Below are 10,821 nucleotides of genomic sequence, written 5' to 3'. Positions count from 1 at the left end.
GAAACAGTAGCTCTCTGTCCATGTTAAGAACTGAAGAAGGTGTATGCTCTTTAACATTTGAGTAGTTCCAAAACGTTATCCAAAAGAAGTTTCAAATCAAGGGGTTAATTAAACACTTGTATGAGATTTTGGTAAAATACATTTAGAAGAGATTTTTAGGAGGACTTCTAAGATAGAAACTAAATTACATGAAAATTGTGATTTTTATGTGTCATGATATCACAAATTATATAAGAATACAGATGTGTAAAAAAAAATCCTTTACCTGTTACTTTTGGCACTTTTAAAAGATTATACATTATGTTTGCTGGTGACATTATTCAAAAAGGAGGCAGATAGAAATGTATATAGATTAAAATTTAGGTCTAGGTTTAAATGTGGTATACTCCTTTTTGTTTACTTCATATTCAGTTTAACCCATGAAACATTTTCAAATGAGTGCCTGTTAAGTATCCTCTGGCTTTGAAAATCTGACTACATCCCCCTGTGCTTCCAAGTGCCTGCTGCCAGAGGCCCTCCCCTTCCTTTCCCACTTGTCCTGTCTCCGCTCTGATGTTTGCGATGGCAGCTGTCTAGGCCTTTTGGGCCTTCCTTTTTGTCCTCTGTAGCAGGCAATACTCTTAGCAAAATGACCCACTCTGTGATGTAAATTGGCTTTGATGGCTTAGCCTAAGACGAGTGACAGTTTTGTATTTGGTCTGTGGTTAAAAAGGTTCTCAGCTTCAAATATGTTTTTTTTTTTTTTTTTTGAGACAGTCTTGCTCTGTCGCCCGGGCTGGAGTGCAGTGGCCGGATCTCAGCTCACTGCAAGCTCCACTTCCCGGGTTTACGCCATTCTCCTGCCTCAGCCTCCCGAGCAGCTTGGGACTACAGGCACCCGCCACCTTGCCCGGCTAGTTTCTTGTGTTTTTTAGTAGAGACGGGGTTTCACCGTGTTAGCCAGGATGGTCTCGATCTCCTGACCTTGTGATCTGCCCGTCTCGGCCTCCCAAAGTGCTGGGATTACAGGCTTGAGCCACCGTGCCCGGCTGCTATCTTAACTCTGATTTGATATCTTTCATAAAAACATGATAGTGAAACTTGTCTGGCAGTATTTTACAGCAGCTAACCTGACTGAACTTGCTAAGGGTGTTCCTGTTGCCCCTCTTTGCAGCTAATGAGCTCTCCTGGCTTTCCTTTCCAAGAGTGGTAACACTTGTGTTATTCAAGAACAGCCATTAGGCATCCTGAAATTTCAGAACCCAAAAATCTTTTTAAAATGTGTGTGTGTGTTTTAAGTAGCCTGTACAATAGAAACTTGAATTATGGAGAGATGAAGAGTATACCTGTTACTGATTTAGTTACTTTGTTGAGAATGAAAACATTGTTTCTGGCTGGTAATTACTGAATGCTTTAAATGAAAAAGGCAAAGGAATGGTAGGAAATAGGCAAGACAAGAAACAGGGAATCAAAAGAAAAAGCAAAGAGGAAAAGGGAATGAGCGTGGACATTTGGCAAACAACCAAGAAGAGAGCCTGAAGCAAGTTAGAAAGCTGAGAAATTATTCTTCTTTCCCAGTGGCCAAGATATAAAGTATAAAAACTATGTCCCCCTTAAAAGCAAAAAAAGGAATATAGATTAATGCAACAAAGGCCCTGCTAGATGATGGGATCACTTTTAATTAAGAGGGTGCTCTGGCATTTTTTAGCCACTATGTCTGATTGAGTCTGCTGGTCTCCTGGTATAGTCGAGCATCTAGGTTATTTTGAAGTAGGTCTTCCTAAGTAAAAGTTTTCCTATTAACCTATTATCAACTTAAAAAAGATTGATTAGTGTTAGATTTATCAGTGTATGTTACAGAATCGTGTGGTTTCCTTTAAGTAGCTTTAATTTTTGGTTTTTAGTTTGTTTAGAGATGAGGTTTCACCAAGTTGCCCAAACTGACCCAAACTTGTGGGCTCAAGCAGCCCTCCTGCCTCAGCCCCCAGAGTAGCTGGGATTATAGGCACATGCCTGCTTGGCTAGTTTTTGTTTTTAAACAGCAGGTTTCTAACTATAAAAACAAATTTGCCATTTTATAATTTATAAAGTAATCTGCCATTCAGGGTACTTACTGAAAAAACTAGAATAAGACAGTCTTCTCTCATAGAGCTTTTATAATCTTACAACGAATGCATTAAAGCAACAGGTATTGAAAATGCAGCAAGGAATATGCCTTATGCTGGGTAGGAGAACTGCCCCACATGAAACTTTAGGCGACAAATCCCCATCATATTTATTATTCAGGAGGCAGCTGGGAAAGGGGTCCCAGACAGAATGTGCACAGGCTTGGAGGGGAGAGGGTGGCAGCCTGGCTGAAGTACAGAGCAGGAAAAGGATGGCAGAGATGAACTTGAGAGAGGAGAAGCCGATACCCAAAAACCTGGGAGGCTAAAAGATTAAAGATTTTGGACTTTATTCTGATATTGGTAGATACCACTGAAGGCTTTTATGCAGGGACATGATGGGATCAAATCAAATCTGCTTGCCTGAGAACGGTTCAAAAGGGAGGCAGGGAATCCAGTCATGTGAGAGAAAATGTTGGTCTTAACAAAGGTAGTGGCAGAGCAGGTGGAAGAAAGCGGATGAAATCAAAAGTGTTCAGAGCTAACAGCTAACGGGACATGGTAAATGAGAGTTTCTGCCAAAATCTAGGATGATTTTTCAGAAATTTTTTGGCTTTGGCAACTGGATGGTGGTGGTGCCACTTGCTTAGTTATCTACGCAAGGTAGACCAGGTTTGGGATAAAGATTGCTTTAGACATGGAGATATCTTTGGGACATCTTGAAGATGGCAGGTAGTTTGATCTCGAACTGGGAGGTGCCATCTGGGGTGGAGATGTACTGAGGACTAAGCGACTATAGTCACTGTAATTTTCTGGGCGTTGCCGTTGCTCAGGGGGCTCCTAGAGTAAGGGCCCTGAGATGGGTCCCAAGGAACGGACTTCGGAGGGCCAGGGAATGGGGAGGCCAGTGAGGTGGTGGGACAGGCCACTGTTTGACAAGCGTGCCTGGTCCACCGTTTTGTTTGCACAAGACTCTGACAGTATATTGCCTTAAATAGTCAAAGCGCACCCTGTTTGTTTGGAAAAGTTTAGGGGAGGTGGTGGTTTCCCTTGTTCCTCTTTGGCTGTGCTCTGGGCACTGGAAAAAGCTTGCAAAGGAGACTTATCAGGAAAATAAGTAGAATGCAGGGCCACATGCTGCTCAAAGGCCATTAAGAGAAGGACTGAAAAGAGCCCACTGAACTTGGCAAGTAAAGATTGCTGGTGACTGGGGCGAGCTCTTTCTTGAAGCGGTGGGGCAGAAGCTGGAAAGTCAGTTGAGGTGTAGACCATGTGGTGTGGAAAGAGACAGTGACTCAACTGGGCTTGAAGAACTGACTTCCCCCTATTCATACTTGCCCCACTGTATTCGTGGAGTGGCTGGTATGATCTTAAAAGATCATAAAATGCAAGCATGGTCACTTGACAACTCAAAGTCCACTGGTCTCTAATGAATGACCTAGTCTTTACCCAGAATGCCAGTTTGACCCCTTCTGCCTCTTCCTACTTCGTTTCTGCCCTCTCCGTTCGGCCCCTCAGGCTGCAGCCACGTTGCCTCCCTGAGACCCCCCAAGCCTTTAGTATCAAATTTTGGAGACTCAACATGAAGTTATTATGCAACAGCTCTGTTGAGTCTCTAAACTGATCACGAGGTCAGGAGATTGAGACCAGCCTGGCTAACAGTGAAACCCCGTTTCTACTAAAAATACAAAAAATTAGCCAGCGTGGTGACATGCATCTAGTTCCAGCCACTTGGGAAGCTAGAACTACATATGCGTGTCAGCACAGGTGACTGTTCTATTTTGTTGGAACAGCCCACAGCCCTCTCCATTGTTGGCTGAATCTGTCGTGATCCCTAGGGCAGCCTAGAGAAAGCGTGCAGACTGCACACATGCCAAGCACACAGCTTTTGGGGCCCTGTGGGTTGAAGATGTACTGACAGTTCATCTCATTCCACAGAAGGTTTAAGGCAAACCGACGTCCTTAGTCCACAGTTTTTAAGGATCTAATAGAGGATGAAGGGGAAAGGCAAAAAAAACAGAGCTGTGACACGTTTTAAAAGTTGAACAGAATATTTTATTTCTCAGCAGTTGTATGCAGACAAATTAAACATGAGGTGAATAGAGACTTTATTGAGAAAGAGAAAATTTCTATCAACCCCAAGAAGGACTCAAAGTGAGGTTGGAAGAGGACTTAGAGTATGAAAGTACTCTTAAGAGTTTATCTAAGTTGCCTTTTCTGGGTGGGAAAGTTTAACCTTAGCGACTAGGTGAAAGGACATCAGACATGAAGAATGTTTAAGTTGGAGGTGGCAACATGAATTGCAAACAGGGCCTGCTTCAGTGACTGTGTGCCTGTAGTCCCAGCTACCTGGGAGTCCGTGAGGCCAGGGGTGCCAGCACACCAGCGAGATGCTCCGTAACTTCTAGGCCCCATTTGCCCCTCTGAAAATGAGAGGGTTGGATCAAAAGATCTCTTGGGCCTCAGCATCTCACATCCTGGGGATCCTCCCACTCATCCCTTGGCGAGCCTTGCTGGGAAGTCAGTCATTAATGATGTGGCCAGTTATTTGCAAGTGGTAAGAGCCTATTTACCATAAATAATACTAAGAACCAACTCAAGTCAAACCTTAATGCCATTGTTATTGTGAATCAGGATTAAATAGTAATTTTTAAAAGTAACTTGATTTTAAAATCAGTTTTGTGAGTCATTTACTACAAGCTAAATGTGTACACTATGACAAAAACAACCATTGTATTCCTGTTTTTCTAAACAGTCCCAATTTCTAACACTGTATATATCCTTCAACATCAGTGAACTTTGTTTTCTTTTACTCCAGTAATAAAGTAGGCACAGATCTGTCCACAACAAACTCGCCTCTCATGCCTCGCCTCTCACTGCTCTGCTCCAGGTCAGCCCCCTTTTGGCCTGTTTTGTCAAAAGCCTCATCTCCTTGCTTTTCTTGGTAATAATATATTTAGGGAAGGTGTTGCTTTGCCCACACACAGGAAGCAAAGTAAATAGAGACCACAAATGTTCAAATTGTAAGCCACTTAATAGCGTTTTGCACATTAAAAATGACAAGGGTTATTATACAAGTAGCCTTTTTAAAAATTCTCACACAAAACAGCTTTGTATTTAGACTTAAAGCTGTTGCTAGTTTGCTAGTGACATTTGTGTTAACAGTCAGTGTTCTAGGCCATTGATTGTCAGAATCAGAAGTGACTGCACAAGAGCATAAGCCAGCCAATCAGTGAGAACAGATAACAGGCTGGCACCAGCACTTGGCACAGCACGTGGAAAGGAGGACATCAGAGGGAACCCAGAGTTCTCTGTCTCCTTCACAGCAGATGGACTCTTCCTATAGGTGGCTGTTAATTTACACAAAATCATAGTCCAGAATCAGGAAGCCCCACTGTCGCCAACACCTGAAGGAGAACTATGTTCCATTTTCGGTGTTGAACTTCTCATGAAATACCTATTATCAAAAATTGTGACATCTTACTAGACACTTCAAAAGTACCCCCAAAAAACTGTTTAAAAGACCATTCAATTTTTTCCTACACGCAGTACATACTAAAATTTCACAACCATCTTTAGATGTACATTTTATTCAGTACATTTCACAGTTTTCAGTATTCAGTCCCTCATGAACATTTATACTCATCTCTTCAGTCCTGATGAAATGTGATTCCAGTTCAATTCAGAGTGTATGATTCCGCTTTTCATGCTGATCAAGTAAATTTATGGTGTCTCTTTTCTGATCTTCAACATTAAAAACTAAAAAGGAAAAAAAAATACACATAATATTCTAGTATTAAACATTTGAGATATCAGCCCTAGGCAGGTCCCATTTTATCAATTTCTAGAAACTGTGTCATAAAGAGGACTGTATCTCCCACAACAACACTGTAATTGGGAGGTGCATTCCTCGTCAAGGACAAGATGGCAAAGGTGATACGGGAGGAGGGCAGGGAAGTGCTGGGTAGAGAAGGGCTGGGTGTCTGGCAAGGGCTTCACCCTCAGGCCTGTGTCCATGGACCTACATGAGAACAAGCACTCCTGTCTTCATGCCCAAATGTTGCATTTTCCAAGACCACTCCGGCCTGCCATGCCCCCCCATTCTGTGCCCATACAAACCCTGAGACTCCAGCGGGCACACACACAGGCCACTGGACATCGAGAAGAACACACTGGCAGACCACACCAAAAGATGCCGGCAGGCCATTGACGGCAGAATGATTCGGACGCCAAGGGAAATCAGGCCAAGGACAGTAGGAGGAGACCCCGGCTGCTCAGCAGCCCGACTCTAGGGGAAGACCACTTTCCCACACCATCCCCTCTGGCTCCCCATCCATCTGCTGAGAGCTACTGCTACCACTCAATAAATCTTGCATTCATTCTCCAAGCCCACATGATCTGATTTTTTCAGTACACTAGGGCAAGAACCCAGGATACAGAAAGCCCTCTCCTTGCGGTAAGACAGAGGGTCTACTTGAGCTAAGCTGAAAGAGCGCACTGCAACACACACCCACTGGGGCTCCAGGAGCTGTAAACACACAATCCCAGATGCTGCTGTGGGGTGCGAATCCATCCTCCCCACGACCTGCCCGTCCGCATGCTCCCCCTAGGGGTTTGAGCTGCGGACACTGAAGAAGCGAGTCACACCCCCACTGCATGCCCTGTGAGAGGGATGAGGGAACTCCTCCCCTTTTGTTTCTTTTTTGAGACAGAGTCTCGCTCTGTCACCCAGGCTGTAGTGCAGTGGTACGATCTCGGCTCACTGCAAGCTCCGCCTCCCAGGTTCACGCCATTCTCCTGCCTCAGCCTCCCGTGTAGCTCGGACTACAGGTGCCCGCCACCACGCCCGGCTAATTATTTGTCATCGTCGTATTTTCAGTAGAGACGGGGTTTCACCGTGTTACCCAGGATGGTCTCCATCCCCTGACCTCGTGATCCGCCCGCCTCGGCCTCCCAAAGTGCTGGGATTACAGGCGTGAGCCACCGCGCCCAGCTGGAACGCCCTTTCAAAGGGTCCAAATAGATGGCCAACAATGTGCCATGAAACAAAGCTGAAGCACCTAAAGATTCCATACTTGTTTGTAACTGACATAATGCCCCATATGCCATAGGAAATGGACAGTATCAAGTGCACTCGTGACATTTTAAATACAATCACCACGCTCCTGTGCAGTGTGACTCCCTTGCTACTGCACTTCTAAGGGCACACGCTGCCTCCTGAGAGCCGTCCGCAGCTTCAGACAGCTCTTGGGACGCCAAAGCTCTCCCTTTACAGAGCCGATGTCTGTGTAGCTTCTACCATCTGGTCTTACTCTATCCTTTAACACACAGAATACATAAAAAGGAACATCACAAATAAAACCTAAAACCACGGTCTTGATTTATAACTATGGCACATTAAATGGTAGTTTAATGACTATTCATTTAAATAATTGCCTTATTAAATTAATGGTATCTGTTAAAGGCTCTAATAAAGTTGGAGCTAATGCTTTTTTCTTCCAATTTCCCTGGAGCAAGTAAGGTCTCACTATTTCAATGACAATCTTAAAATAATGTTGAAGCTGATGTTGAATTTCTTCAGCTTCTTCAAAGAGCTACCAAGGCACTCATCTTCTTTCCCTTACCTACTTTGTTTCAAACCTTGCACAAGGTCAAGTCCTTAGGACCATGTGAGTGTAGGAAATGAGAGATCCAAAAGGCTTCACCGCAAAGTCAAGCATTTAGTAGGACACTAGGCCCAATTTAAAAGGTTTCAGAGCCAGCCACAGTGGCTCATACCTGCAATTCCAGCACTTTGGAAGGCTGAGGTAGGCGGATCACCTCAGGTCAGGAGTTCGAGACCAGCCTGGCCAACAGGGTGAAACCCTGTCTCTACTAAAAATACTAAAAATACAAAATTAGCTGGGCACGAGCCTATAATCCCAGCTCCCAGCTACTCGGGAGGCCAAGGCAGGAAAATCATTTAAACTCGGGAGGCGGAGGCTTCAGTGAGCCAAGATCATGCCACTGCACTCCCGCCTGGGCAAAAAGAGCAAGACTCCATCTCAAAAAAAAAAAAAAAAGTTGTTAGAATAGAGGTAAGAAAGTGACCAGACCGTGAAACATGCTCAAGAACACACGAGTGGAGTCGATGACAAAGAACAGAAAGAGACTTTGTATTTGCTTCAAAGTCTGGCTGCTAGTGTATTTCGCCATTTGCCTTTTTAAAAAATTGCCTAAATGAAGATAGCTGAAAATTCAAATTAGGACTTGCATTCTAAAAATTCCAAACTCTGCCAATTTAAACGACTGACATCCTGGATAAATATAAAAGATAATTTTTAGGGGGACATTGATGAAGAATCAGACAAGCACAGATTGAGGGACTTTCAACCAAATAACTGGGCCACTATCCTGCAAAACAGACCCACACCACAAATGATAAAGACAGAAACTGCTCCACGGTAAAGAACACTACAGAGGTCTGACAATAAATGCAGTGTATCATCCTGAACCAGAAACAAGACATGAATTGGACACTCACTAAATGTGAACGAAGTCTACAGATAATGGCATTGTATCAACATTAATTTCCTTATTTTGGTAATTTTACTATGGTTATATGTTAACAACTGGGGAACCTGGGTGAAGGGTATACAGAAATTTTTTGCTTTTTAAAAAAATCTAGATTATTTCAAAATGAAAAGGTAAAAAAATGTAAGTATTAAAACATTAAATGAACAATGCATTGGCCAGATTGTAATAAAAGAAGGCATTGTTAGCCAGACGTGGTGGCTCACGCTTGTAATCCCAGCACTTTGGGAGGCCAAGGCAGGCGATCACGAGGTCAGGGGATCGAGACCATTCTGGCCAATATGGTGAAATCCCGTCTCTACTAAAAATACAAAAAGTAGCTGAATATGGTGGCGCATGCCTCTAGTCCCAGCTGCTCGGGAGGCTGAAGCAGGAGCATCGCTTGAACCCAGGAGGCAGAGGTTGCAGTGAGCCGAGATCATGCCACTGCACTCCAGCCTGGGCAACAGAGCAAGACTCGGTCTGAGAAAAAGAAAAGAAGAGAAGGCACTGGCAAGATCAGTAAGGCCAAAACTGAAGTGAAGTAGTTGTTACAACTACTCCTGCTGCCCTGAGGATTTCTGCTGAGTTCTGAAGTTTATGATGATATTTTAAAAGTAGTCACCCTCAGAGGAAGATGGGAAAATAATTCATAGTCATGAAAACTGTTAAAAAGGAAAAAAATCAAGCATTTATCCTATCTACCTTATACAAACAATACCACTGAAGTGAAAAAAATCAAGCATTTATCCTATCTACCTTATACAAACAATACCACTGAAGTGTCTTTTTTTTTTTTTCTTTTTGAGGCGGAGTTTCACTCTTGTTGCCCAGGCTGGAGTGCAATGGCACAATCTCAGCTCACTGCATCCTCCACCTCCCAAGTTCAAGCAATTCTCCTGCCTCAGCCTCCCAAGTAGCTGGGATTACAGGCATGCGCCACCACACCCAGCTAATTTTCTTATATTTAGTAGAGACGGGGTTTCACCATGTTAGGTTGGTCTCGAACTCCTAACCTCAGGTGATCCACCCTCCTTGGCCTCCCAAAGTGCTGGGTTACAGGCGTGTGCCACTACGCCCAGCCGAAGTGTCTATTTCTAAGAACATTCCCGTTAACAAATGACATAAAAATGAATTGATACAGGCATTGACCATCAACTGGTATCACAAAAAGAAAGACGCCAGGTTGCAGTTAGCCAAGATTGCACCACTGCACTTCAGCCTGGGCAACGAAGCGAGACTCCAACTCAAAAAAAAAAAGAAGCCAGAAATGATGTGCCTCCCGATGTAAGAACATACCACCACTTATCTTACCGAAGGCTTGAGCCTGGACCTGAGTCTCATCAAGCCTCTGGGTCTAGCTACCACTCTACAGAAAAGAGGCCAGGAGAACTCGCTCAACTGCCCCGTGACTCTACAATCAGCAGTATCCAGGCTATGGGAAACCAGTCACATGGCTTGGGTTCTCTTGTTGTTGAGACAGAGTTTCACTCTTACTGCCCAGGCTGGAGTGCAGTGGCACGATCTCGGCTCACTGCAACCTCCACCTCCTGGGTCCAAGTGATTCTCCTGCCTCAGCCTCCCGAGTAGCTGGGACGACAGGCACGCACCACCACGCTCGGCTAATTTTTTGTATTTTTAGTAGAGACGGGGTTTCACTGTGTTAGCCAGGATGGTCTCGATCTCCTGACCCCATGATCTGCCTGCCTTGGCCTCCCAAAGTGCTGTGATTACAGGCGTGAGCCACCACACCTGACCCAGAAAAATGTATTTTAAGAAAGAATACTACGAGTCCATAGTGATACCAAAACAAGCAAGTGTGTGGGAGGGAGAGGGGTTCCTTACAAAATGTCAAGTACTAAATGTGCTGGGATGGCAGCATGTAAAATGTCACCACCTGGGCAGTGTTCATCAATGGATGATAAAGCCACACAAGTTCAAAGCCTCCTCTTCTAGATGATGTATTAATAGCAAAAGGAAAATGCCCTTCTGAGACCTCGTGGGCACGTTAGCTAAGGTATTAACAACCACCAGCAGGACCACCTGCTGTTACGCCTCCTGGGGAGGAGCAAGAATCCATCAGCCTGAATCCATCACAAGCAAACAGACAAGGCTAGAGTTTGATACATTCTACAAGATACTGGCCTGGACTCTTCAAAAATTCAAAATAACAATACAAAGGGCA

At 44.2% G+C, this 10,821-nt stretch overlaps 1 protein-coding gene across 2 annotated transcripts in view; it reads right to left on the bottom strand.

The window, feature by feature from the left end:
* Positions 1–4,122: 4,122 nt before the first annotated feature.
* Positions 4,123–10,821, bottom strand: part of GOLM1 (golgi membrane protein 1) — a 75,458-nt gene continuing 68,759 nt past the window's right edge. For both annotated transcript variants that reach the window (XM_033236927.1, XM_033236926.1), the window contains exon 10: positions 4,123–5,843. In XM_033236927.1, the coding sequence (XP_033092818.1) occupies positions 5,767–5,843 (77 nt within the window). In that variant the 3' untranslated portion in view covers positions 4,123–5,766. The remainder of the gene's footprint in view (positions 5,844–10,821) is intronic.

This window comes from Trachypithecus francoisi, unplaced genomic scaffold, assembly GCF_009764315.1.
Source record: "Trachypithecus francoisi isolate TF-2019V2 unplaced genomic scaffold, Tfra_2.0 Lachesis_group16, whole genome shotgun sequence".
Classification (NCBI taxonomy): Eukaryota; Metazoa; Chordata; class Mammalia; order Primates; family Cercopithecidae; genus Trachypithecus; species Trachypithecus francoisi.
This window is presented reverse-complemented; position numbering and strand designations above follow the sequence as displayed.